General features: G+C 49.1%; 2 protein-coding genes across 12 annotated transcripts in view; one reads left to right on the forward strand and one right to left on the reverse strand.

Moving 5' to 3' along the window:
• ZFYVE9 (zinc finger FYVE-type containing 9) overlaps window positions 1-8,285 on the forward strand; it is a 133,517-nt gene extending 125,232 nt beyond the window's left edge. For both annotated transcript variants that reach the window (XM_067726110.1, XM_067726111.1), the window contains 4 exons: window positions 533-695; window positions 4,208-4,313; window positions 6,392-6,568; window positions 7,994-8,285. In XM_067726110.1, the coding sequence (XP_067582211.1) occupies window positions 533-695; window positions 4,208-4,313; window positions 6,392-6,568; window positions 7,994-8,155 (608 nt within the window). In that variant the 3' untranslated portion in view covers window positions 8,156-8,285. The remainder of the gene's footprint in view (window positions 1-532; window positions 696-4,207; window positions 4,314-6,391; window positions 6,569-7,993) is intronic.
• Window positions 2,018-27,660, reverse strand: CC2D1B (coiled-coil and C2 domain containing 1B). 10 transcript variants are annotated; one of them, XR_010940835.1, is made up of 27 exons: window positions 27,526-27,660; window positions 27,209-27,276; window positions 25,887-26,009; window positions 24,603-24,747; window positions 23,385-23,485; window positions 22,857-23,009; window positions 22,294-22,419; window positions 21,933-22,092; window positions 21,568-21,737; window positions 21,311-21,386; window positions 21,097-21,207; window positions 20,884-21,014; window positions 20,601-20,673; window positions 20,264-20,400; window positions 19,734-19,851; window positions 19,478-19,650; window positions 18,944-19,069; window positions 17,875-17,933; window positions 17,671-17,787; window positions 17,211-17,284; window positions 17,005-17,063; window positions 16,726-16,777; window positions 16,148-16,247; window positions 15,891-15,981; window positions 14,552-14,681; window positions 3,730-3,919; window positions 2,018-2,568 (listed from the first exon to the last, which is right to left on the reverse strand). XR_010940835.1 is itself a non-coding variant. In XM_067726126.1 (26 exons), exons 3-25 carry the CDS (start codon window positions 25,950-25,952, stop codon window positions 14,553-14,555), a joined length of 2,547 nt encoding a protein of 848 aa, XP_067582227.1. In that variant the 5' UTR covers window positions 25,953-26,009; window positions 27,209-27,276; window positions 27,526-27,660; the 3' UTR covers window positions 2,018-2,568; window position 14,552. The 10 variants fall into 10 exon arrangements, 8 of the variants coding, with proteins under 8 accessions (XP_067582227.1, XP_067582225.1, XP_067582226.1 ...); XR_010940836.1 differs by lacking the exon at window positions 2,018-2,568 and adding an exon at window positions 2,594-2,737; XM_067726126.1 differs by lacking the exon at window positions 3,730-3,919.
• Between the last annotated feature and the right edge of the window lie 206 nt (window positions 27,661-27,866).

Below are 27,866 nucleotides of genomic sequence, written 5' to 3' on the forward strand. Positions count from 1 at the left end.
AAGACACATGTGGTAGGTTTGCCTTATTGCTAGTCAATAAATGGATTTATTCCCCATCCCACTGCTGTTGTTTATTCAGTGATTTATTTTCAAACACTTACTGGCTTTCACTGTATGCAGTCTTAGTAAGGTGAGAGATGCAAACGAATAAATATGATCAGAGCATGATAGATGCATCAGTGGAAATACGAACAAAATCCTCTGTGTGTCCAAAAGAGGGACTTGACCATGTGTAAGTTTTCCCTTTGAGCAGTCTCAGGACAAACTTTGTTGTGCCTGAAGTGAAATCAACAGGCAAGTGTTTGAAGCAGAATCCATCCATCTTGGCATTTGCTCCTCATAACACTTTCAATGAGTAAGAGGTTCAGCTCAAAGAACAAAACCTCTTTGTATCTGTCAGCTTCAGAAAACAGAACAGAGTTTTACATTTAATCCTAGAGGGATTTGCTAGATGCCAGGTACAGGGTTTCACCTGCCCTTCTACCTGGCTTTGCATTGTTTCCATCTGTATTGTCTTGGTGCTGATTCTCAGATGGCGTTATGGTCCAGATCACTGCAGAGAACATGGATGCCTTGAGGCAGGCGCTGCGGGAGATGAAGGACTTCACCGTCACCTGTGGCAAGGCAGATGCCGAGGATCCCCAGGAGCACATCCACATCCAGTGGGTGGATGACGACAAGAATGTCAACAAGGGGTAAATGCGGCGACCTTCCCCCCTTGTGGCATTTCGTTATGGGCTAGGCTCTGGGTTTGGTCTATACTGGTGTTTTATAACTACTGAAAGCCCTGCCTAAGAAGAAAGGACTGCTTTGTATCGTAACATGGAATTTTAAATTTCTGGTTTCTTGGCTTAATTTCTGAAGGAGTTTCTGTGCATATTTTTGAAGGGAGGAGGAGGGAAGGAGTTGATGAAACAAAACAATCCCTTTAAAGTTTTTGAGATAATAGTAAAACCTAAGCCTTTTTTGGTTTACAAAACACTTTTGCGAGTTTTGTTTCATTTAACAACTAGTATTGTTATTTCTGTATTACAGATGAGTAAATAAACACCAAAAGGATAAATGACTCCATAAAGCTAGGAAGTGGCAGGGCTAGGACTGAAAACCACCTCCTTGGGCTTCAAATCCTATACTCTTCTCTAGTACATGGCAACTCTATTCTGATGGTTTAAGCCCAAACCTTGGAGTCATCTTTGACGCTTTTGTCTCACACCCTACCACCTAGTCCAACAGTAAATCCTGTTAGCTTTACTTTAAAATATTTCCAGAATCGTACTACTTCTCACTACCCCTGCTGCCATCATTTGGTCTGCATTATTGCAGTCGCCTCCTAATTGGTTTCATTGTTTCTAGTCTTGGCCTCCTCCTTCCCCCAGCCTAATCAATTTCCAGTACAGCAGCCAGAGCATTGTCACTTCTTTGCTCAAAACCCACCACTGGCTTCCAGTGTCATTCAGGGTAAAAGCCAAAGTCTTTTACGACATACAAGGCCTTACACAATCCCTCCGCCCACTTCTCAGAAGCAACACCTGGCTTCTTGCACGAATACATCAGCTGTGCTTCTGCCCTCAGACCTTTGTACCTTCTGTTTTCTCAACTTATACCCTGTTCCTATATAGCCACCCTCCGCCCACTTCTCAGAAGCAACACCTAGCTTCTTGCTCAAATACATCAGCTGTGCTTCTGCCCTCAGACCTTTGTACCTTCTGTTTTCTCAACTTATACCCTGTTCCTATATAGCCACGAGTTGCTCCCTCCCTGCTTCAAGTTTTTTCTAAAATGTCACTTTCTCAATAAGGCCTTCCCTGGCCAGCCTACTACATTATAAGCCTCTCATACACATTTCTTCCCTCCCCTGAATTATATTTAAGAGCACCTATAACTCTCTAACATATATTGTTATTTATTTATTTTATTATATTGCCCCTGGGATGTAAGCTCCATGAGGGCAGAAATTTTTGCTGGTTTATTTACTTCTGTGTCACCAGCACCTAAAACACTGTCCAGCACCAAGCAGTTCTTTTTTTAAAAAATTATTTATTTATTTTTGGCTGCGTTTGGGTCTTCGTTGCTGCGTGCAGGCTTTCTTTAGTTGTGGAGAGCAGGGGCCACTCTTCGCTGCCATGTGCGGGCTTTTCATTGCAGTGGCTTCTCTTGTTGCGGAGCATGGGCTCTAGGCGCAGGCTTCAGTAGTTGTGGCACTCGGGCTCAACAGTTGTGGCTTGCAGGCTCTAGAGCGCAGGCTTAGTAGCTCCGCGGCATGTGGGATCTTCCCAGACCAGGGCTCGAACCCGTGTTCCCTGTATTGGCAGGCGGATTCCCAACCACTGCATCACCAGGGAAGTCCCCCAAGTAGGTTCTTTAAAAAACTGATTAATTGAATAAATATGTCATACTTCATTGTATTAAGCTTTCTCCCATTCATCCTTCAGGCAATAACTCTATGTGTGGGCTTCTGAAAATACAAAAATGAAGTCCACGTGGTCCTTGCTGACAGGTGACTTACTCTGGTTTTGAAGATAGTTATAAATAAGTCCACCAAAGTTCGGAAGATGCTCATAGAAAACTCTATAGGAGACAGTGAAGATAAAAAAGAAATGAGGAACTTGGTAGAGGTGGTCGGGCAGTATTCGGGAATGACTTCCTAGAGGAATGGCTGCTGCTTGAGCTGAGTCTGGTAAGATGAGTAGACATTTGCTGCATAGCTGTGGCAGAGTGGGCATTCCATTCTGAGGGACTAGCAGAAGCAAAGGCAGGTAGAGGGCATTTACAACAAGATTTTTTAAAAAATGGTTTTAAAACCTTTGTTATTGAACAAAAGGAAGCAATTTCTAAATCAATGAGTGTGTTTGCCTACTTTACAAATAACCCTTTATCTTCCCATACTTCCTGGAAAATTTCAAAATCAATTTGTGTTTAATTCTCTATTATATTTGGTTATTAGGTTGATGGTGTGAACTGATGAACAAGTGTCTATATTATCTGTCACAACAAATTCCATGGTTATTAGGACAAAAAAGTTGATAAACTGAAAATCTGATGCCTTAAGGTATTGGTAGCTAACAACAAGTAGGTTCCCCTTTCCTACAACACGTGCCAGTGGCAGCATCTTAGAACAAAGGACAAGAACTAGTCAGGGACTAGTTGACAAGTTCAACTAGTTCAAGACAAGACTCTTGAACCCAGGAGTTTAGTTTGTAGTGTGTAGACTGAATGTTTTCCAGCTTGTTCCACAGTGTCAGGGTAGCCTCTCTCAAAAGAGTGTTAATCAACTGAGGCTGCTCTATTTTTGACATTGTCTGATGAGTTAGAAGTTAAACTTCACAGTGGTTAAATAATTTTAATTCAGTCAAATGAAGCGAATCCCAATTTAGGTTAAATTTGACCTTTTGTACATAGAGATTCAAAAACATAAACAGGTTTGAAAATTGTTAGGAAAAGTTTGGAATCTTTGCGACAATTCTTTGGAATTCTCATTGGAAGGCGTGTGTATCTCCACGTATTTATACTTGCTATATTTTGGAGAGGGCACGACCATAAAATGTGGCCTTTCTATTCAGGAATCTAGAAGTGATAAGGTAGCAATGAAGGGAGTTTGTTGTGATAGATAATATAGATACATGTTCATCAGTTCACACCAGCACTGTCATAATTAACATACTTGGTCAAATAATTCCTTTAATCAATAAATACTTATTAACCGCCTACATTCCAAGCAGTGTGTCAGACCTGGAAATGTAGCACACAGAGGTGAGTATATCGTATACCCTCCCTTTCGGAAGTTCATTTGTGAGGCAAATACGCAGACGTCTGGAGAGTATGATGTGATGAGTGTCGTCACAGTCAGGAGCGGAGTGCTGTGGCAGAGCCAGGGGAGAGCAGCATCGGTGGGGCTGTGCAGTCACTGAAGGGAGGAACACTGGAGGAAGAGAGCAGGCTTGAGTAAACAGTTTCTTTACATTAAATAACCAGCTCCTGGAATCAGGACTCCTCTGTCATATGTGTGTTCCCTGAATTATTTCAGTGCATAGGCCCTTCCCTGAGAGCTCTGTTCATGTACATTTTTGTGCAGTGGCTTCTTGTTTTATGATGTTTTACACATGTGTTCAGCAAGGCACCCAGTGTAATTAGTAAAAAGACTTGACAAGAGAAGTGGTTCTTCTAACTTTGAGCTGCTTACATCTCTTTCCTTTTGTCTCTGTTTTAGTGTCATAAGTCCCATAGATGGGAAGTCCATGGAGTCTATAACAAGTGTGAAGATATTCCATGGATCAGAGTATAAAGCAAATGGAAAAGTCATCAGATGGACAGAGGTAAGGAAATGAAACTTGGCATCCTTGACCTCCTTTGAAGACAACTTTTGCTCGGCCCAGAGACACATTCTGGGCTGATTCTGGAGGATAAGAAAAATAAATAAATAAAATCTCTCTGTTTACCTTCTATACTCCAATTCTCTCTGGTCTATCTTAGCTCACTAGGAAGAAATGCACAAAGTGCGGCCTGCAGCAGTCAGACATCTCCTCCCGATGAACTAGTTTTTAGAGATTTGTTCACATTGGAACTCAAGAAGGGTGTATCTCTGAAGGGTGCATACCATCTTTGCTGGATTCTTCAGAAAGCTGGGCTGGTTATGCTGCAGTTATAACTGTCTTGGATAACGCAGTCTTTAAAAAATAGACTTATCTCACCAATAAGAAAACTAAAGCTCAGAAACTAACTTGTCCAAGATTACATGGCGACTAAGTAATGGCTGAGTCCTGATTCAAACCCAGATCTGGCCAACTCCTAAGCTCTTTTCCACTTTATTTTTCCTTAACGTGAAAGCTGTGTTAGAGGCTAACTTGGGAATGAGAGGACAGGGCAGAAACCCTGTATATGTGTACATGTCAGACAAATCAGACAAATCAGAAAGTTTATTTTCTGAGAGTAAACAGGTAGGTCCTGTGTCTCAACTTCTTTTGAACCTCATTTATACTTGTCTATAAAATAAAGTATTAAATTATAAGATCTCTAGGATTTCTGGCAGCTTTAAAAATCTTATTTTTTTTTTTAAATCTAAGAAGTTCTTTGACTTCTACCTTTTCCATTTTACACACAGGGTAACTGAGGCCAAGGGAGGAGGTTAAATGCCTTACCCAAGTTTACTAGCTGATTCCTGACAACACATAGACTAGAGGTTCTTCAGTTCTTGAGCTGTTGTTCCAAGTGGCTTATCTTTCATACCATGCTTGGTGTTTTCATATGCGGCTGAGTGGTTTTCTCTGCTTGCTTTGTAATGATCATCCCTTTGATATATTTTGAGTAATGCAGGGTCTGGAACATGTAAATGTCTTTATTGCTTACAAAGTAGTTTGACCTGTTTCCTCCTTTTTGCTCCCTAGTAACCCACTGAGGTAGGGAGATGAGAAATGAGAAATTACATAATGAGTAAACAGTCTCAGAGAGGCCGGGTGACTTGTGACTTGCCTAATGCTGGTTGCTGGCAGAGCCAGGGCCAGAAGTCTCCTGAGTCCCACTCCAGAGCTCCTTCCATCATTTCATGCTGCCATTCTCACTAGTGCATTGGGCGTAGGGCTTCAGAGTGGCCCCTTTGCAGTATTCTTAGTATAAGCCACTGCTTGAGCAGTAAGCTAGGGCGTGGTATATAGAAGCATTGTGTATTTACGTATCTGTATCTTTTACGTTTTGCTTTTATATCATTTAATTTTTATAATAACCAGAGAGAATAGGTGCTTCCCATTTTACAGAGGCAAGCCGGGCATTAAGAAGCTAAAGGACTTGCTCATGACCCTCCTCTATGTGACTAGGACTCAAGTCTCAGTTCCAAATCTGCTATGCTTCTGCTTGCGCCCAGTGCAGTGCTCAGTTCAAGGACACTGACACAGCTCTGGCCTCAGCAGTGGCAGAGCCATGTGGTGGGAAAAACTGTCTGTGATAAGAGGCAGATTCTGGTCTAGGCCCTGAGCGAGTCACCTCCCTTCTGTGAGTAATCAGTAATATGAAGGTGTTGGGTGACATGATCTATAAGGTCCGTTCTCTTAGAAAGTTGGCCATATATTAGGGATTCCTTTTACAAGTTTACAGTGCAAAATGTAAGCCATTCCTGGTTCTGCGTAGAACATACCATTATGAGCATGGCCATGGCTTTCAGGTAGATAGGCAGATAGTAGCAGCTACCATTTTGTGGATGCAGAGCCTGTGAGAGGCAGAGGCTGTCTCTTAGATGTAAGATGTCAGTGCCCTACTTTTCTTGGCCCAAGGACCTCGTGGTGTCCGAGGTCTTCCTGCACATCTTAGGGAATCAGGTTGCTCATACACGTGAGTTGGTGTACTCATTTCTTCCTACATCTCCTAGGCACAAGTTTAAAAGTCTCTTTTGTTTGGGGACCAGGTGTTCTTCCTAGAAAATGATGACCAGCACAGTTGCCTGAGTGATCCCGCAGATCACAGCCGACTGACCGAGCACGTTGCCAAGGCTTTTTGTCTTGCTCTGTGTCCCCACCTGAAGCTTCTGAAGGAAGATGGAATGACTAAACTGGGACTACGTGTGACACTTGACTCAGATCAGGTAAAGAGTCTCAGCCTTTGAAGCGGGCCTTGGGCAGTGTCTGTTTTCTGACATGTGAGTTTTCCTGCTGCAACCCAGAGAGTATAAGTCTCTGGACCTTGGGCCTGACCAGATATAGTATTTAGCCTTCCCTCTGTTGGTAATACAGCTGGATGTGCTGCTTGGTCAGACTCCCTGAACCATTGGAACTCTCTGGCTTCCTCCCCTGAATTCTTGCAAGGACTTTTCTTTTTAGTGTGGGCTAAGAAATGTGTGTGAGGACCGGCCACCTCCGGTGTGAATGACATCAGGGCCAGCCTTTGAGACTCCCCAGCCCCGCCCTTTGGGAATCATTCTGCCTCCTTTAGAGAGCAGGTCCTAAGCTGTCCTATATCCTGTCGTTTTCTTAAACTACAGAAGACTTCTGCCGACTGGCCTCTGCAGCTCCCACCCCTTACTGGCAACATTTCCAAGCTAGTTAGTGGCTAGGACTTGAACTATTTCCCCATTGGGTTTCCTGTCAGTTCAGGTCTCCTGTGGCCGGGCTTCCCTCCCTGTCTTACTTATTAACCTTTTTGTATGCTGTTTGTAGCCACAATCCAGTCTTAGTGCACCCTGCCCCCACTTCCTTTCCCCAGTGTCTCTCTCCTGTGGCCCAGCACTCTAATCTCCCTACATTTCTTTTGGATTTTAGATCCATGTGACATGTCCCAGTGTTCCTGCTTTGATGCAGAGTTATGTCATTATCAGGGAAAATGTGAAAGGTTATATGTTTGGCTGCATTTCCTGACTAGTCATCAGTCAACAGATATAGTTACTTTCTACTAAAGGTCTTGCCCAGTGCTGTACTAAGCATGTCAAGGTAATACAAATGAGGTATTACGGTCCTTTCTCAAATGGTACTGAAAATCTGGCTGGAGAATTACCGCACATAAAACAATTTAAGAACAAGCATTTTTCTGCTAAATGTGTAGGGCTGTCGAGGGCAGGGGCCCCGTTTACATTCATCCTTGAATTCCTGTGTTTGTAGGTGTTCAGAAGATGGTGTGTGGAAGAATGGATGGAAGAACAAGTGTTCAGTTCCTGTTGTGTTAGCGAGTTTACCCAGTATATTTCTCGTTTTAATTTTCACAACCAAAGGTTTACGTATTACTGCTGACATTCCATACCTCTCTGTGTCCCATCCCCCCTTCCTGGGAAACTAAGACCCTAACAGATTAAGTGTCTGGCCCAAGGTCTCACAGCTATCATGTGGTAGAGGCAGGATGAATGATAGGATGGTAAGTGACAATTCAGGGAAGAGAAGGAGAAGTTTGTGTCTACTGCCAGTTCTAGCCCCTGGCCAAGAAGGACATCTCCTTTCCTGCTCAGCCTCCTTGGCCCTCAGCCCTCTGGAGAGATCTTCTCTGTCCAGTAACCTCTCATCCCCTTCTTTCTGTGGTGTAGGTTGGCTACCAAGCAGGGAGCAATGGCCAGCCCCTTCCCTCGCAGTACATGAACGATCTGGACAGCGCTTTGGTGCCGGTGATCCATGGAGGGGCCTGCCAGCTCAGTGAGGGCCCCATCGTCATGGAACTCATCTTTTATATTCTGGAAAACATCGCATAGACAGAGAGGACTTCATTTTTTTCTGTTCAGACCTGTTGCAACAGCAGTCATACCCAAATCATTTGCACTTTAGAACTGGAAAATTAAGATTTTGTTAACACTATTAATGGGGGAGGGGGTGGGGTGGGGGTTTGGGGGACGGGGTGGGAAAGGGTGGGTGGGGGGACAGATGTTCCATAATTCTAAGTCTTCTATGCATTGTCCACCGAGAAGATCTGGGCAGCTTCTGTTACTGCACCACAGTTACGCTATCCTTGCAGCTAATCCCCTTCTGTTACTGTTTAGACAAGAGTTCTGCTCCTCTGTTTTAAGACTTACTTTTGGTCTTGTGCTCAGAAATGTTCAGATGGGTACAGCCATCACCAAGGGTGGGGTGGGAGGGCAGAGGGGAAATAAAAAATGAAGCATCAGTCTTGAACTCTTTGTATAGGATGGATATAAAAAGGACAGTTTCACGCTGATCTTGTCCCAGTTACATCACAGCAACTTCAAGTAGGAGTCACACTTAGATTTTTTGTTTTTACTAGATTATTTATTGAAGTGAATCAAAGACCCAAAGGATTATCTCTCTTCTATTCAAGGAAGGGCGACTCAGTGTAAATGAGGTCACCTGGATAGTAGAGCCAATTACAGGATCTCTCAAGATCTGCCAGAGTGGATGAGACACTGAATCGGGCCTTTCTGTGAAAGCTGACAGAATATACCCAAGACATTTTTAGTTATAATATACACTAGAGATATTTTATTTTATGCCATGCCATGCCCTGCCGCTTGCAGGATCTTAGTTCCCTGACCAGGGAATCGAACCTGGGCCCTGGCAGTGAAAGTGCAGAGTCCTAACCACTGGACCACCAGGGAATTCCCTACACCATAGGTATTTAAAAAAATATTTTATTGAGAAATAATTTAAACTTCCAGGAAAGTGGCAAGTTAAAAAGTCCACCACCACCACCACCTACGTATGCTTTACCCAGATTCAGCTATTGTTCACAGATTAACTCATTTGCTTTATCAGTGTTCCTTTCCTTTTCTCTCTCCATAAAAAATTGAGGCACTTGAGAGTAAGTTGCATACATCATAGCCCTTTATCCCTAAATACTTGAATGTTTGTTTCCTAAAAATTAGCACATTTTCTTACATAACCATAGGACAGTTCTCAACTTCGGTGTGATACTTTAACCTAGCATCTGTCCAATAATGTCCTTCACAGCATCTTTCCCCTCCAGTGAAGCTTCCAGCATGATAAGACAGACATGGTAAGTTGCTGTCATGACTCACCTTTATCTTTTATGTCATTGGTATTTTTGGTGAATAAGGTTCCCCCAACTCATTTCTTAATAGAAAATGCCTCATTTTGCATTCAGTTGGTATTTCCTCATAATTAGGTGAATTACACATTGTTGGCCAGAATCCTACCTAAGTGATGTTGTGTCCTTCTTAGGACACAACAGGGGTCACTTAAGTGACCCACATTAGGGGTTACTTAATGTCCTTCTGCCCCTCACTGATGGTAAATTTTCATCACCTGGTCAAGGTGTGGTCCAGTTTGTCCACTGTATATTTTCCCCCTTGGAACAAATAACCAATACGTGTAGAGATATTTGCAGATCATGCAGATATCTTGCTCACTGAAATTTCCCCTTACAAGTTAGCATTCTCTGATGTTTCCTGTCTGAATTGATCTTTTACTATAATGGCTACAAATGATTTCTCAATTCCAGCACTTCCTCTACCTTTATCAGTTGCACTTGATTATCTATAAGCAAAAGCCCTTCTTTCTTATTTATTCATGTAATTAGTTTTCATTATGGACTTGGGATTACTTTTTGAATGGTTCTGATTCATTATTTTGGTGCTCAAATGGTCTCAGCTTTGGCCAGAGAGAACCCCTTCAGGTGAGCTCCCACATCCTTGTGACATGCTCCTAACATTTTTCTGAACACTTCCTTTTCTGGCCTAACAAGATGCCCCAGGGCCATCTTGGGCTAACCCTGTCCCAGCCTTGGAATCAGCCTGTTTTTTTTTTTTGTTTTTTTTTTTCTAAGAGGAAGTGGTATTAGAAGCCAAGATTTGATTTACCAAATTATTTACCAAATAATATTTGGTTTACCAAATAATATATGTGATGCACTCTGATCATTTTCTCCTTCATTAAGAATTTATTTTGGTCACAGACCAAATAGATTTCACAACCCACAGTTTGAAAAACACTGCTCTAGGGCAACTCACTTCCTTGGCACTGGCATCTTCTAAACACCCAGGCCAAGCGAGAGGTTGGTCCCTCTTCAGTGAAAGCACAACTCCAAGAAGCCCCTGGAAGCTAGCGCGGGCCTCTGAGACAGTGAGAGGCTGCTCCTCAGTGGCTGGAGCTGGGCTTAGCACTTGGCAATTACAGGCTGTGGAACTACGTTTAGGGCAACAGCTGTTTTCTGAGGCCCAAGTGTGTCTAGCTAGGTATAGTTCTCTTCCGTGGTGGGGGAAATCAACCTTCTACATCTGCCTCTCCACAGCCTTTGCTGATGGTGGCTGCAGAGAGCTGGGATTGTGACCTTTCCCGTAGACTTGGAGCTTCTAAGGCAAGAAAAGAATGGGAGTCCACCGAACACCAGCTTGTAAGGACCGAGCCCTTGGACTGTCACCCCCCAAACCTGACAGGCACAGGATGCACTTGTTAATAACGGGTATTAATAACAGGGTTAATAATACTGGTAGTAGGTATTTGGGTGTAACATCTAGCTTGGTCTAAATATAAATCGGAGCTTCTGTAGGAGCTGGCTCCCTTGGTCCTGTCCTCCTAGAGAAGTTACCTTTCTTCCTGCCACCTAAATAGATCTTGCAGTTATCCATACCTTTTGGGATCAGTGCAAACTTTTAAATTCCCCTACTCTGGCCCTGCACAGTCAGGTCCATTCTCAATTGCATAAAATGTCCTTTATGTTTAGTAAAATCATCTTGTGGAACTGGGCATAAAATAGCCAAAGCTAGTTCACTGTTTTCCCTCGTTTCATTTTTGTTTTTATACACTGTATGTTGTATAGAACTGAAACATCACATTTCTAAATAAGGCAGATTCTTCTATAATGTAAACTTAGATTGAGATACAGAGATCCTTATAAAGAGGAACAGAAATTGCCATTCTGGTAACATTAAATTTTTAAAAACTAAATTCTTACCAAATGCTCGGCAGTGTAGTTTCTCCATTTCTTTTTATCACCTCTTATCTGAGCACCTACCAGACTCTAGGGCTACAGAAATATGCAACTTTGCCCTGTATAAGTTCCCATCTAGTGTCTTCCCTCATGCACAGTGTTTCCTGAATGCTGGTGAGCTCAGAATTTCCAACTGAATTTACTTCTATCATAAATAGTCATCTGGGGAATAATTTATGCATTTAATGCATTTCAGACAACAAGCAAGCAATCTGCTTAACACTGTTTCTAGAGCAAGTTTGTGACGGTGGTTTCTATTTTAATAATAATGCTAAAATAATTTTAATAATGACAGTAATGGGATTTGGAGGATTGTAATGTAGCCAGAAGGGATAAGGAGCAGAATAGGAATGATAACGCCCATTTTAGAGTTTGGGAAGCTGAGGCCCAGAGAAGCGAAGAATCTATCTGTGATGGAACTGGACCAGGTGCAAGCTACCTGCCTCTACCTTCTACCAGTCTCAGCTCCACAGTTTCATCTTAAAAGCAGTTGCCTTTACTTTTTTTTTTTTTTTTTTTTTTGGCGGTACGTGGGCCTCTCACCGTTGTGGCCTCTCCCGTTGCAGAGCACAGGCTCCGGACGCGCAGGCTCGGCGGCCATGGCTCACGGGCCCAGCCGCTCTGCAGCATGTGGGATCTTCCAGGACCGGGGCACGAACCCATGTCCCCTGCATCGGCAGGCGGACTCTCAACCACTGCGCCACCAGGGAAGCCCTGTAGCCTTTACTTAAGGGGCAAGATCTTTTAAGAGCTGCCCACACATATTTGGAAAACAAGCACTCAAAAATTGGGAAGCAACAATGCAGGTTTCAGAATAGTGCTATAAGAAAGGAAAATAATAAACTAGTCTGCCCTTTAATTGTGAGCAAGACTTCCTGAGATAAATTTCTTCCATATTTTATTCAGTTCACTAATTCAAAAGAAAATGTGCCTTGCACTAAATTGAAAAGAAATTTTAAAATTTAAAAATGATTTGGGTTGTGGCTGGTTCTCAACTGCTCATAAGTCACTAATCTGCGATGCTGAGTTGCTGCATCTGGATAAATCTTAGGAGAAGATGAAGCTGGGCAGGCTCCTCCCATGCCAGTGACCCCTGCATGCCGTGGCTAAAACAAAGGCCTTTTAAGAACCTTAGTCTCTAAGTCCAGTGGGCGGCTTTGTCTTGCCTCTCTCAGCCTGGAAGTTCTGTTTTCCAAAAAGCAAAGGGCAGTTAAGCAGAATGAAATTGAACAGGTTATGATGGGAAATCTCTGAGCCACAGAAAACTTCCTATCAAATTTCTAGCAGAGGAGAGTTTAGAAATTCCTAGGGCTGGCAGAAGCTTCAAGCCCTCTTAGCACTGGTGAGTTGGGTGCAAACCCTGCGGGGAAGACTAGGTTGAGTCAGGAACCCTCTTTGCCACCCCTCTTTGCTCTAGGCCACCTTAGGAGGGCTAACAACCCTCCTTTTCATTCTAGATGGCTGCTTGTACGACATATAGATATGACTGCATTTAAGGGTTAAGGCTCACATCGGTGGAATTTTTGGTAGTTCACTCTGATAGGTAAGACTGGCCAGCAAGCTCTCAGAAAAGTTATTTGTTGTCCCTGCTCTGTTACCCACTGTAAGCTCTGCTCTTAAGGGCAGGGAAGCATGGTCCGGCTCCATCCCAGAAAAAGACACACACACAAAAGCTCAATCCCCGAGGTGTGCATTTGCAATGCTATAGTGATCAGTAAGTTGAATGTATCTGCTTTACATAAAGCCTTAGAAAATTATCTTCAGGAATGCTTTGTTGAACTTAATGCTTCAAAAAAAGGGGGAAAAAAGATGCGGTATTAAAGTTTATTTCTAAGAGATGTAGAATATTGCAGTTTTGAACATTAAATCTGTTGCAACTATAAATCCCTCCATTATTTCCATCCATTCAGAAAAACAGAGCCAAAGGAGAATTTCTTGGGAAGAAACGAAGGGATTTCCCTAGGTGATGAGCTGAAGAGGCAAGGCTTCCCCTGCCCTGTCTCTAGAGGAAGCCATAGCAGCAGTTTCTGTCAATTAACAAATGTTACTGCCACTCTGGCTTTAAAAAGTGACAGGGAGCAGCAGGGCTTTTGTTTAGGACTTTCATGGTTACTTTGTGAGGAGAGTGTAAATCCCCTACAATGAGTTAATTAATTAGACCTAGTTTCTTAAATAAAATCAGCTACATAATATATATACACATATATATATAGTTTTTCTTTCCTAGTTAACATTCTTTCAGTCTTAGGTACATGGACCAAACCCAACACAGCCCTACCCTTACTTCCCACCACACAGTCCTGAACAAACTTCCACTGAGAGCTCTGAGAAGCAGGGAGGCTAGTGCAGCAGCTGTCAGGAACCAAGGCACAGGCACAGGCAGGGCAAACTGAGGGGGTAAACTGAGTTGTGTGGGATAGGCTGCCACTGGCCACCTGGAGTCACAGAACCCTGCCCCCACCCTAAGCAGGGGGTGTGGCGGGGTGTCCAGATCACACTCGAGTTTTCCCATCCCTTACAGTTCTATCTTTTAAAGGCACATCTAGAAATGGTGCAACTGGGGGCTGGGGCAAGCTGCAAGCAGTTGCTACCCAGGGGTTAAGGGGTGACAAGGCTCCATGGCAGAGCAGTGAGGCTGTCCTTGCCCTCCCCCAGACGGAGGGGTAGGGGGAATCTTGGAATCCAGCCTGTTTGGGTGGAGGCCTGGGGAGGGGCCAGCAACAGGAAAGACTAGGGCCTGGTCAATATGCAGGTACTTAACAGGCCTTTGGTGCTTGTGCAGCAGCATCTCCTTTATGTACAATGACCGCTATCGCCAGCAAAGCCGGGGGTGGGGGGAAGCTGGAGAGGAATTGCTGGCCTGACTCCACTCCCTACATTGACCCTCTGTTGCACAAGGGCACAAAGCTCAGGAAGTCTAAACTGCAGTGAATGTACAAGTAGATTTTAGAAAGGGTTTCCTGAAGACAGACCTGGGAAAGTTAACTTCCTTCCCCAGTTCTGCTGAAGATCATGAGACACTGAGCCTGAGCACTACCCAACCAACAGTTTTGCCTTTTGGTCTTCCTCACAGATGAGAAATTCCTAGGCTTTCTCCTTAGATATGAGTTGAGTACTGGAAGGGTCCCTGGAGGGCCCAGGCAGTGAGCAGGGGACAGAGGTTCTAAGGGCCCAGAGAGCTGCCCACCTCACAGGCCCCTGGGCTCCAGGACCAGCCAGTTCTCGGTGACCATCTGCACATCCTGGCCACTCAGAGGCTCCCGCAGCCTCACCTTCACCTCCAGCTTGCCCCCAGTGGGCTTCCTTCCATCCAGGACCTGTGAGGACCACGGAGAGGGAGATGGTAACTAAGGGGGAACGGGTGGGGAGCAGGGAGCTCCCTGTGCTCACAGGTGAGGAGAGAGGAGCTAAAAGCATCCTGCATCTCAACACCAGAGTCTCCATCTCAGGACAACCCCACCCTCCTGCTGTTTGATGGTGGTGGTTTTAGGTAAGTCTTATTAAAAAAGTCATATGTAAATCCAAATAAGCACCAATGCTCTGAAGTGGAAGTGAGAAACCTAGAGCTCTGCTTACTCAATTTTCCCCACAGTCCCCTTGGCAACTCCTGGAAGAAATGCTCTGGCTTCAAGGTGCAGCCTGAAAAATCACTGAGCCCAAAACTTCAGTTCACAGATGGCCCAGAGAAGTGAATGATACCGTCACACAGCCACTGTGCAGCAAGGTCAGGACGTGCTTGTCTTTCCAGCCGCCACGCTACTTCCCTCCTATGCAGGAGACGGGGCGGCTGGAGTTCAAAGCAGTGCTACAGAATTGTGAAGTCTAACCAACCTCACTGGGGCTGATACAGGCCCCACTTAAGAACTCCCCCTAACAGGCAGAGGCAATGTAGTGGGAAAAGCCCCAGCCTACGAAGGCATCAGCCAGGGTCTGGGCCTAGTTGTGCCAGAGAGGCTCTGTCCGAGCTTGTGGAACACCCTTCTCCTCTGGGAACCTTAGTTGCCTCGTCATCAGGGGCAAGTTCTGGGAGTCCCTGTGAAATTCAGTGAGTTCAGGGAAGCTTAAGGAGCTGTCTGGGGCTGATTCCTAAACACGGACTAGCTGTGTTCTGGTGGGTCCCTCCTCAGGAAATACATTATCAACTTTATGTCCAGAGCTTGTTCTACTTCACCACGTTGCCAGACAACTGCCTCAACCATAACCTGCCCCCAGACACCTAGGAATCTGTGTGTGCCAAGTTGACAGCTGTGATCAGGCCCCTCAAAAGCCCCCTAGTCCACCGTCCCTGGGAGCCTGAGTAGTGCAGAGCGTCTTGGAAGGACTGTAGCTACTTCCTCTCTGGGTGACGCTGTGAAATTTTCTCAGACCCTCTGAATCTCTTCATTTGTGAAATGGGCAAAGCACATACCCTATAGCACACTTATGGATATTTTTAAATTAATGGGCACAGAAAACCCACAACAGGGACTGATGTTCAGTGAACGTTGGCTCTTTTCTTGCCAAGTCCTCCGATTTGCCCACCCTACCTCCACAATCTCTCTGATCTCACACTCATTCTCCAGACGCTCCAGTTTCAGGTGGGCTGTGCCGACCAGCTTGTCACTTCTGAAGAAGGATCTGGAAAGCCAAGAGTCAGCAGAGGATTGGACTGGGCAGGGAAGGCAGAAGTGAGCTGGCTAAACCCAGCACAAGAAAACTGAATAGTAGCAGGGGCAGCAGCAGCAACAGAAACCAATCCTTCCCCCCAGCCCACCTTGGCAGTGTGACTGACCAGAGCCCTCACCCTTTATGGAAGATTTCAAACTTGATTCCTTTGCTTTGAATCACCCTCCTGAAGCCCCGGTGGTTTCGGTTGATGTTTAGTTTGAAGAGCTGATTAAATTCTGCAAGAGTGGGGAGAACACAGAGGAACTTGGCTCTCAGGGATTTCCTGACGAAGTAGAAACTGGCTCAGGGCTGGCCTCTCCTCTCAATCTTTCTGCCTGCAATTCGGAGTCACTGCCACCAGAGGGAGGTAGAGAGAGCATCGAGGTCCTGGCCTTGAAGTCCACGTGGACAGTTCTTGTTAGACACAGATCAAACCAAAATGGGAAAGGCTTGGAATTTGGAGTCAGGATTCCTGGATTCAAGTCCTGTTTCCACCATCTCCTTGCTGTGAGGCCCTAGGCAAGTCCCTCTACCTCTCTGAGCTTCAGTTTCCCCAATTACCTTAGAGAAGTAGTAGTAATACCTGCCTTTATCTCCTAAGCTGAGAAGACCAAGTAAGATAATAGATCTGAAAGCACTCTGGAAACACAAGTGCTGCACAGATATATCAGAGGGTGAGAGGGAGGAGAAAGCAGCCCTCACGTGGGTCCTCACCTGGAGAGTTTGTGTTTTTCACCACAGCTGTTTTGTTTTTTTGAGCCTGGTCCTAAAGCAGTGAGAAGAGAGGAGTCAGGACAGCTTGAAAAAACAGAGCTACAGGGCCAGGACCTCTGGGCTACATCAATGCTGAGGGAAGGGACCCACAGAGGGAATGGGCCCAAGGGTCTTCAAACCCCTCCCTATAGCCAGACTCCAGGGATGGGGAGAAATAGAGCACAGGGCCCTGGAAGGGAAGATGGGGTTCACAGGATCCTATTGCTACCTGAATCTCACCAAATTAGGATAGTGGAACTCAAACCGCACAAAAGCATCCAAGTCATCAGGGGTCACCCCTATGAAGGAGAAGCAGGAGTCAGGGTCAGAGGGAGTAGCCAGGAGTCCAGCACTTGATGCAGAGGGAGAGCCAGTGCCTCCTTAAGCAGCCAGGAGTGGAGAGTCTAGACAAGTGCCTCTTAGAGTAGGGGTGGCCCTAGGGCTACCTGGAGGGGCTGGGAGGTTCATTCCCCGGACAACAATCAGATGCATTTCTGTGCTGTTCAGTTCTGCGAAGATCCTAGAGCCACGAAGCAAGGAGAAAGAGCCCAAAGTGAAGGAGAGCAGTAGGAAAAGGTCCCCTCTTCCAGTGGCTGCCTACCCAGCAGGGTGGTGGACAAGAGGAGAGTGGGCCCAGGGAAGCAAAGCTTGTCTGAGTAGAAGCAGCAGAGCTGGAGTGCAGACCTCGGTCTGTGACCCCTAGTCCAGGGCTCTTTCCCCAGCCACCACACAGCTCTGAGTCCCTCCTCACAGATAGGCACCATGTCCTACTGCTCCCCAGCCCCAGGGCCTACTTCAGGGTCAAGCCTGGGAAGCTTCACTCAAGGGGCCTAAGTCTCCACCCCTGGCTCCCAGCTTCTTGCCCAGTCCCTGCCTGGAGCCACGGTCTCCCTTAGGCTTTGGCACCTCACAGTTTGGAATGTCTTCAGCTCAAAGTGGTGGCTGGGAGGGTCAAGGCCCTGGGCCTGGGCCAGCTGCAGGATCTCAAGCTGCTTCTTGCGGTCTTGAGCAAGATTCTCAAACCTGACAGGGACAGGTGTGCACATCAGCATGGCAGGGCTCATTTTCTGCTCCCCACCCCACAAGCTCCAGCCCCAGCCCCGCACTTACCGGGTAGTCTCAGCCACATTGCCCTGGTGCATAAACTGCTTGGAGAACAGCACACACTTCTGAAAATGGGGGCTCAGAGTGAATCCAGAGTCCAGAGCAGGACCCGTCTAGGTTGGCCTTCGAGGCCTGACTTCTGAAAGGTCCAACCTTCTGTAGCCTCACCCCTCTCCTCCAACACGTACCTCAAGTTCACTGCTCCCAAGTCCCATTGCACTTCTCTGAGTTTTTGCTGTTTCCTCTCCTGAGGATAGCCATTCCCCTAAATTCCCTTAGCAAACTCCTATTCTTCATTAAAACCTAACAGAAAGGGACTTCCCTGGTGGCGCAGTGGTTAAGAATCCGCCTGCCAATTCAGGGGACACGAGTTCGAGCCCTGGTCTGGGCAGATCCCACATGCCACGGAGCAACTAAGCCTGTGCGCCACAACTACTGAGCCTGAGCTCTAGAGCCCACGAGCCACAACTATTGAGCCCGCGAGCCACAACTACTGAAGCCTGTGCTCCTAGAGCCTGTGCTCCACAACAAGAGAAGCCACGGCAATAAGAAGCCCGCACACGGCAATGAAGAGTAGCCCCAGCTTGCCGCAACTAGAGAAAGCCCACGCGCAGCAAAAAAGACCCAAGGCAGCCAAAAATAAACTAATTAATACATTAAAAAAAAAACCTAATAGAAACATCACTTTAGAAAGCAGACTTGCAGGCAGCCGTTCAGATAGATACACATACACCCAGTTATACATCTATGTATATCTTACATACATACACACACACACACACACACACACACACACACACACACGCACGCATATCTGTCTCCCCAAACACTTCTTCCTCCCATCTTCAAAGTAATTCCCCCTGCACTCTGTTTGAACTTCATAACCACCCTGGCAAGAGGGGCATTAATCATCCATTTTATAGATGAGGAAAATGTGGTTCAGAGAAGGGAAGTGCCTTACCCAAGATCACACAGCCAAGTAAGTAGAAGAGCTAGAATTTGAATCCTATCTTGCCTTTCACCAAGGGGAGGCTGTGGGCACTGAAAGGGGAGGACAGACAAGCAGTTTACTGACCTCATGTTGCTCCAGAAGCATTTTTTGTAGCTGGGCATACACCTCCTCAGCCTTCTGAGAGAGTCGCAGGTCCTCATGGTGGATCAGGATGAAGTCGCCCTCCTCATCCGTTAAGGGTGAAGGCACCTGCCCAGGTCACAAGGCCCCTCAGGGGCCTCAAGAGTTAGATTATTCCTCTACTGAGCCTAACAGACACAGGAATCCAAACGAAATGTTTCTCCAGCCTCTAGTAACCTCCAGTGATGGGAACTCATTGCCTGCCATCCTATCCCAGGCTGCTACAATGCTCTGCTTTCCTCTGGCCTTGCCCGTCCTGGTCAGCTCTCACCACAGGCAGCCCCCCTGGCCTCCCCTGGCCTCTCTTGGGGTCCTGGGACAGAGAGATGCATAAGCACAAGGCTTTCTCAGCTGTCACCACATCCTACTCAGGTCCCACCTCCTCCAAGCAGCCACCTTGTTCAGTCTGCATGTCCAGCCGGCCACCCACCTCTCTGCCTGAGAAGTCCTGCTGCTCATTAACCAGGCGACACTCACCTTGGAGAGGTCCACAGGTCGGCCAGCCCGCACCTGGATGATCTGAGCCTCAAGGGATTTGGCCACCCGCAGATGGGCTTTGGCCTGCTCCAGGTCCTGGCCACGCTTGGCCTGCAGGGCTGCCCGCTGGTACTGCAGTTTCCGTGCCTGCAGGAGGGCCACCTGTTCTCGCACTGGAGGGAGGGGATGCTGGTCAGAGCCATGCCTGCCTCTCACTAGAGCCTTCACTCCTCCATCCCTCTTCTCCCCAACTCACCAGCCGGACTCAGTGACTCCTTAGAACTCGAGGCTTTGGGCTCAGGCAGGGGCCGGGATGAAGGGACCAGAGGCTGTGCTGGCTTCTTGGCCCCTGGGGCCTGGGCTGGGGGCTCATCCTGCAGGTGCCCAGGAGGCTGTCACAGGAGGCTGTTCCCCACCCCGGCCATGGCAGTTTCCAGACTCGGGCTCTCTTCCTAACACTGTACTACTTACTGTGTGACCTGAAAGGAATGGCTTTCCCTCGTGGGCCCTAGAGAGTCTCAGAGCTAGAAGCCGCCTCAAAAGCTCTCTGAGCTAACCTCCCAACATGAGACAGCAAGGTAATGGGGATCAAACCTGGGCTCTGGAGTCAGAAACACCTTGGTCTGAATCCAGCTCTGCTAATTCCTAGCTGGGTGCCCTTGCCCAAGTTTTTTCTCTGTAAAGTAGAAGAAAGAATATCTACCTCGCTGGACACCAGTGTTTGGGTTCACCCCTCATCTGCTGTTTCCCCCACCAACCCCTGGAGCCTCGGGCACTCAGCCAAACCTTGTCCTCGTCCTCGTCTTCCTCTGCGGGGGCTGCATCCTCCGAGGAGGCCAGTTTCTGGGCAGCTGCTAAAGTAGCTGCCACCACGTCCTCCTCAGTACGCACAGTGCACTCCCAGCCAGGTATAGGGGGGAATCCTGTAGAAGAGAGACAACGGGGAGAGGGTGCGGGTAGCCCTGGGGAGGCACCCGATTGCTGCCGGTCCTGTGTGGGTCCTCCTGGGCACGGCTGGGATGGGTGCCTCCCCCAGAGCGGAGGCAGATCTGTGAGAAATCATTTCCCCTTCCCCCCATCCTGCTCAGGGACCTCATAAGCCCCCAGGCCAAGCCCCACTCACCTGGAGGAACAGGCAACTCAGCAAAGTCAACTTTCCGTCCTGCTCGGTGGGCTCGAATGGCATCTTGATATTGCTGCAAGGGAAGGAAGGGAGGGGTTGATGGTGGGCAGCAGTCTGCAGGCTCCACTCAGGGAGAGACAGGAAGAGGACAAAGACAGCAGCCCCAGGAGGAAAAAGCGCCTCCGAGGCAGCAAGAGCTCCAGAGAGAGACAGACAGACGAAGACTCAAAGACCAGGGAGCAGACAGACAGCAGCCAGCCAAGGAGGGAGGCTGCAGGCCCACCTTGGCAATGCGCTCGTGCATCCGGGCCTTGCGCTCATCCCCACTGCCCCGAGCCTGGGTGCCTGCCTCACGGTACTTGTTCAGCCTCTGCTGCAGGGCGTCTAGCACTGTCTGTGGCTCAGTAGGGGCCACTTGAAAGGAGAAAGGAGACGGCCTCAGCTCTGCCTGCCTCCCCCCAGGCCCCCACTCCATAGTCTCATCATCCGGTCCTACCTGGGGCGGCCGGGATGTCAGGGGCCATCACTGGCTGCACTCGCTCTACTGCTGGGTGTACCTCTGCGGGTGCTGTGGAGGCCTTGGAAGCCTGTGGGAGGGGCTTCAGGTCTGGGGGACCCAGAGCAGAGGTGTAGATGTAGGTGTGGGTGGGGTGCCTGGCCAGCCCCAGCCCCAGCCTGAGCAGGCTCCCCCCGCCCATTCCCACACTGACCCTCAGGTGCTGGGGGCATGGCACTCAGGTCCACAGGCTGCCCCTTCTCCAGGGCCTCCAGGACGGCCCCAAATCTCTGCAGCAGGAAGAAAAGCAGGTGTGGGCATAAGCCAGGGAACCCCAAGGATCTGGGATGAAAAATTCCCCCTCAGGCCAGTCTCACTGAAGCCCAGTCGAGCTGTGTGACCTTGAGCAGGTCACTGCCCCATCTGTGAAATGAGGGATTGGACACAGGACCTCTGAACCAGATGCCATACCTTCCCAATCCTCATGAGCTCTCGGGCACGATCTAGGTCTCCAGCCCGCTTGGCGTTCAGGGCAGCCACTTTGTACTCTCTCTGTCGGGCCACCAGCAAGGCCCGTGGGTCTGGGTCTGAATCAGGGGGCCCAGAAATACTAGGGCTTGTCTCAGGCTGGGAGGGGTTGTCTATGGAGAAACAAAAAGTCCACAGAGAGGACATGAAGGTCAAAGAAGAAGGTCACCAGTGCCTCCAGGTCTGGTTGGCCTGAGGACCTCTTAGGGAAGGTGTGACTGACAGCAAGGGAACAATGGCAGGATGGGGAGGCAGGCCTTGGGCTCTGACCTTGGGAACCAGGATGGGATCTGACTCTCTCCAGATACCTGGCTCCACGGAGCGGGGAGCTGGGGCTTCTGCTTCAGGGCTCCTGCTGGTTGTTTCCTGAGGGGCCAGGGGCCTCTTGCCCAAGGCCACTGGAGGTGGGATCTCATCCTCACTGATCTTCCTGCCTTTCCTCACAGCAGCCAGCTGGGACTCCAGAGTCTGAGGGAGAGAAGAACCAGAAACCTAGCCAGCCATCACAGCCTGGACCCTGCTCAAAGACAGGCCCAGGATCCTTCCCCTCTGCGAGGCTGGCGGGGAGGCTTCCCCTCCGCTGGCCCAAGCTCCTCCTGTGCCTCACCCTCTGCCCTCACCGCCCTCAGCCCCACGACTAGCCCTGCTCCCCAGCCGAGCCCAACCCACCTTTAGGCCGCGCTCACAGCGCCTGGCTTTGGCCGCTTCACCTGTCTCCTTGGCACTGGCCACCGCCTCCTGGTAGTTGTGGATCCGATCCTCCAGCAGAGCCTGCAGCCCCTGAGGCCCTCCAGCCTGTAGATACTTGAGTTCAGGGCCCCACCACTCCAGGGCCAGCCAGGCCCTTGCTGCTCCCTCCCTGCAAGGAAGCTGCCCCGGAAAACGAAGCTCTTGGATTCAAGGAGAAGGAAGAACCTAAAAGCCTCAAGGTGGGAGGCAAAGACTCACTGGAGAGGCCAGAGGCCATGTCAGAGGCAAACACAGAGGCCCAGACAATCTGTGGAGGCCAGGAAATGGCTGCAGGGGGCGGTCTGGGAGAACAGAGAGGCCTTTGAGGCCGGCAACCACCAAGGAGTTTCTTGGGCTCAGCCTCTGCTTGGGGCAGCTGCTGAAGGAGGGCCCTGGAAAGAGTTCACAGTATTCCCAGGCAAGCCGTGCTCCGTGTGTGTTATACATGGACATGCAGGCACAAAGGACATGCACAAAGGCACGATGGACCCTCCAGAACCCACCTGAGCCTCTGGGACTGAAGCTGTTAGGAGAGCTGTCTGCGCTGGAGGTTCAATGTTCTCCTGTTCCTTCTCAGAGCCACCTGGGCTGGCTGTCTCCTCGCCATCCAAGGGCCCAGCCTCCTCATCTGCACCCAGGACCTCCTGCAGCTCAGTCTGGGGAGACACAAGTCCCAGGAGCTGGGGAGCCTCATGACCATACCCACGACAGGACCCGAGAATCACGGACACTCTCCCCCAGCAGTATTTCCCAGTATCACTCACTGTGCCTGAAAGTCCCCTTTACCAAAACACTCCTTTAATCTGACCAGGGATAGGCTTGAAATCAGTGAAGCCTCCAAATCTGAAAATCCCCAAGTACAGAGCTCAGACCACACATCAAAGGGGACAGATCTCACACCACACAGTCAGGAAAAGGGCCCAAGAAGGGCAAGGCACTCAGTCAACATCAGCGCACACAGAGGGAAGCACCCCAGGCCTCCTCCGCAGGCTTGACCACAGAGCCCTCCAACACCAGCCCGGCAGACGCACCAGCAAGTCTGCATCGTCCTCCAGCCCTTCCTCCTCCTCCTCCTCCACATCCCGCAGGCAGTCTGCCGCCAACTTCTCGATGTGGGCCATAGGCAGTGGGGCTGGGGGAAGAGGGTCACAGCAACTCAGAGAAGATTCCCAAGGAGTAAAGGAGGGACTTCAATCCACTGAGCTGGCAGGCACACCCAGGTAGAAATCCTCCTTCCCCTCGACAGCCAAAGTCCCACCTCTGCTCTTCCTTTATGACCCAGTGCAGAAGACCCTCAGCAGGGAAACCTGTCCAGGCCCTCCAACAGGCAACAAGCTGCTCCCTTCTTGGCACTTTTGCTGTGGAAGTTATTCACAGACATATCCATCCATTCCCCCTAACCACACCTTTCCCATATATATAAAGATTTTTAACATTCATTTGAGCTTCACAGTAATTCTGCAAGATAGGTAATACTGGGAACTCCTGGCGGTCCAGAGGTTAGGACTCTGCGCTCTCACTGCCGAGGGCCTGGGTTCAATCCCTGGTTGGGGAGCTAAGACCCCACAAGCTGTGCAGTGCAGCCAAAAAAATAAAAAAAGACAGGTAATACTATCCACATTTTATGTATGAGTAAACTGAGAACTTTATTAATTTTCCTAACATTGCAATTCTGGTAAATGGCAGAACCAAGATTCAAACCCAGGCTCATCAAACCCAAAGCAGGTTTGGACTGAGAGAGAAGTGATGGCCATCGTTCTCCCCAACCAGTGAGCCCCTTCTTGGGTCCTCTCCTTGTCCTCAGCTCAGGAGCACACGGGATGGGAGATGGTTCTCTCTAAGGGTTCCTGGTTTAGACCCTCTGACCCTCCCAGGCTTCAGGTCTCTGTCCTCTTCCAAGCTGGGGAGGGAGATACCACTTATTCATTCATTTGACACAATTTCTGTGCACTCATTATGTGCCCAGTTCAGCCTGTGCTGAGCCCCTAGTCTATACCAGGCCCTGGCTAGGGCTAAGGATAGGGACCTGAGTCAGCCTGCAACTCAGACTGCTGACTGTCCACAAGGGAGAGGGCGCAGTCCAGAAAGGAGTGAGCTCCCCATCACACAGCCAAGTGAGCAGGGCAAGATGGCCTCTTGGTGGGAATGCTGCAGAAGGGACATGGATATCAGAAGGACCGGATGATCTGGCCGGCTCCCCACCCCCTGCAGAGCCCACCTGGCCCCAGCATCAAGTGCTCCAAACTCACCCTGCCCCTTGGGAGCTGGCTTCTTGCCTGTGGTCCCTGCTTCCCCAGTGAGCGCCAGCAGCTCAGCCTCCAGGTCCCCATCATCTTCAGTCTCCTCCATCCCCAGCAGCATGTCCTCAGGGCTGAACTCCATAAACAGCCCAAGCTGAGAGGAGACACACAACGAGGCAGAGGGTGGAGCCCAGCCCCAGAGCCAGCCTCCAGGAGCTCAGTGGCTTCTTTGCTGTCTGTGGGGCCTAATGTGCAGAAAGGGAAACTGAGGCCTGCAACATTACCCCCTGGGATGCTTATCTCCCTGGTGACTCTACAAAGAACCCAGTAAGACCACACTACCATTATGATTACTAGCAACACTAACAGCACTACCTGCCGGGCAGGGTACGTAGCAGCACTCTCTGTGACCATCTCAGTTACTTCTCATAATCCTGAGATACGTCCTATTTTCTTTTAAATTGTGGTAAAACACATGTAGTGTGAAAACCACCATCTTAACAGTTTTTAAGTGTAGAGTTCAGCGGCGTTAAGTACATCCACATTGTTATGCAGCAATCACCACCATCCGTCCACAGAACACTTATCTTGCAAAACTGAAACTCTGTAAACTCTGTACCCATTAAACAACTCCCCATTGCCCCCCCCACCCCATAACCACTATTCTACTCTTTGTCTCTATGACTTTGACTACTCTAAGGTAGGTCCTATTTTTATCTCCATTTTCAGATGAAACTGAGACAGCCTTGTAAGTGGCAGAGCTAGAATTTAAAATAAGGTCTTGTGTCTTGAGTCTATGCCCCTTATCCTACCACCTCCCTTATCTGCCTCTTTTAAGACAATAAAAATGGGCTAAGAAGTCTCAGAACTTGCACCCAGAAGAAATAAAGGGAGAAAAATTAGAGACCCCATCAGTCCCCGACAGCCCAAGTTGTGGGCAAGCAAAGCTGTGGCCCTAAATGAGGAATCCATGAGCGCACTGAGACTCCATCAGAACACCCTGAACTCTGGCGGTTCCTGAACCCTCCAGAGCATTCACACGGAGGTGGCCACGGCAGGAGGAAGCCTGGGATGAAACACACGAGAGTTCAGGCCTCATCTCCCACATGTGTGTGGCAGGGGCGGGTCAGAGGGTCTCTAAGGGTTCTGCCAACTCCAGGGGGCATGGCTCAAAGTCTCTAGACGAACAGGGAAACCACACACATGACCCAGTTTGCCCGAGTTGTCAGAGACCCTCACGCTCAGACTGACCCAGAGGTGAAGGTGAAGGTAAAGGAGGCTGTATATCCGTACCTGCTTGGCAGCTGCCACACCCTGGTCACTGGCCTGAAGGCCCTTCCGAGGTCTTGGCCCTGGCATCTTGGCAGCCTGGACACTCCTCTAATGGGGAGGCGAAGAGGCTCAGACTGGAGCAGCCTAGAAGCCCCGCCCCCAATGGGTGTGGTTAGTAAACTCCCAACTCAGAGAAAGAAGGCAATGCTTAACACCAGCCCTGGAAGTATAGCACTGAAGCAAGCACCATGGAAGATGAAAGGGACGTGGCCACCTGTTAATAGGCTTAAGGGGGGGAGTGTGGACACAATAAAAAGTTACCGAACTGACTGACAAATTTGGATTAAACCCAAGTGGTTGAGTGGTGAGTGGCTTAAGAAGGCAGGTTCAGGGAAGTAACTCTAGGTACAGGGTGGGTATAAGGCTGGGTAGGATTCAGAAAGGCTCTAAAACTGTGCTGTTAAACACAGTAGCCATATGTGGCTGTGTATGTTTAAATTTAATCAAGTTAAAAATCCTGTTCCTCAGCTAGTGGCTACCATCAGCCAGCACAAATAATGAACATTTTCATCACTGCAGAAAGTTCTATTGGACAGTTCTGCTCTAGAGAAATCTGACTCAGCATTCTGATTCACTCAGAGACCTCACAACCATTCATAGGACCTACTGTGCATCAGAGTGTCCTGGGCATTGGGAGCGCAAGAATGAATCTGACATGGTGTCAGTCCTCAAAGAACATTTACAAGGTGGAGCGTCCCTTATCACTGGACAAAACCCACACAGGGCTGCGCCAGGGGCCATGGGTGCCCAGGGGCGGCCCCTTACCCAGCAGAGAGAAAAGGCTTCTTGGAGACGGTGGTGCCTGTGCTGAGTTATGAAGGTTTTGGGGGGAAGGAAGGGGAATAGGATTCCAAACATAGGGAACAACCTGATAATGGTTCTGAGGTGACAACAGCTTGACCTGCACAGGAAAACTATACTGGGATTAGTGGGGCATAAAGTGTGAGGCAAGAAATGGTACAAGCGAAGCTGAAAATGTGAGCAAGGGGCAAAAGAGAAAAACCTTTAAGCCTAAAGGAGTTTGGGCATGATTCTGAAGGCAATGGACGTGATGCGATCAGGTCGGCGATTCAGAAACATCCCTCTGGCTGCAGAAAGGAAGGAAGTAGGAGGGCGAACCCAGGCTGGAAGCCGTCTCGGCACCGAGCATCTTGCAACGGTCTCGGCGAAAGGGGAGAAGCTGAGACAGCGTGGGGGCGGCATTGGGGATGGAGAGAAGTGGACCGACTCCAGTTAGGGGGTAAAATCAACAGGGCTCGGAGGTTAACTAGAAGTGCACTCACGGGAGGGGGCGCTCAGGATGACTCCAGGCGTCAGATTTCAGTGACTTGGGTGAACAGCTGGCGGTCAACTGAGCGGGTGACACGGAGTCAGCGGGTCAGTGAGACGCGCCAAGTCTGCGGCTCCGGGGGCACCGGGCTGGGGGCAGCGGTGCTGTACCAGACCCGGGATCAGGCGAGAGAAGGGCAGGGAGTGCGCAGGGGAGGGGAAGCCGGGGACCCCACTCCCGAGCTGCAGGACGCGCCGCCCTGCCCAGCCGCCTCCATCTCCCCCGCCGTCCCCTCCTCTTCCCTCGCCAGTGGGCGGGATCGCGGCATACCTCGAGGCGGATCCGAAACCGACCCGGGCCTTCTCCCGCCGGGGACCGCCCAGGCCTCCCGCGGCCCCTGGGCCGCCGAGGAAGCCTCAACAGGAAGCGCCCCGGCGGGAGGCGCCTCGCGCTCTAACACGTGACTCCACGACCGGTGCGGCGCGTATTACGCATGCGCAGGGCAAAGCGGGCGTGGCGCTCCAACAGGTGACTCCAAGGGTGAGGTTCTCAGCGCGCAGGCGCCTTCGGGCAGGTAACGCAAAGTTTTCACGGAGGGTTGTTGTACAGTTCAGGGTTGTCCGGCTGCTTGTGCAAACGCAGCAGGTTTGAACCCTGTCCTTGCCCATTTA

Source organism: Pseudorca crassidens, chromosome 2 (genome assembly GCF_039906515.1).
Source record: "Pseudorca crassidens isolate mPseCra1 chromosome 2, mPseCra1.hap1, whole genome shotgun sequence".
Taxonomy (NCBI): Eukaryota; Metazoa; Chordata; class Mammalia; order Artiodactyla; family Delphinidae; genus Pseudorca; species Pseudorca crassidens.

Coding starts and splice junctions, on each gene's coding strand:
- CC2D1B (XM_067726126.1), bottom strand. CDS start 25,952: ATGCCAGGGCCAAGACCTCGGAAGGGCCTTCAGGCCAGTGACCAGGGT. Junction 21,738..21,932: donor TCCCCGCTCCGTGGAGCCAG/GTATCTGGAGAG, acceptor GTTTCTCCATAG/ACAACCCCTCCCAGCCTGAG. Junction 19,651..19,733: donor GGAGTCACTGAGTCCGGCTG/GTGAGTTGGGGA, acceptor CCCTCCCTCCAG/TGCGAGAACAGGTGGCCCTC.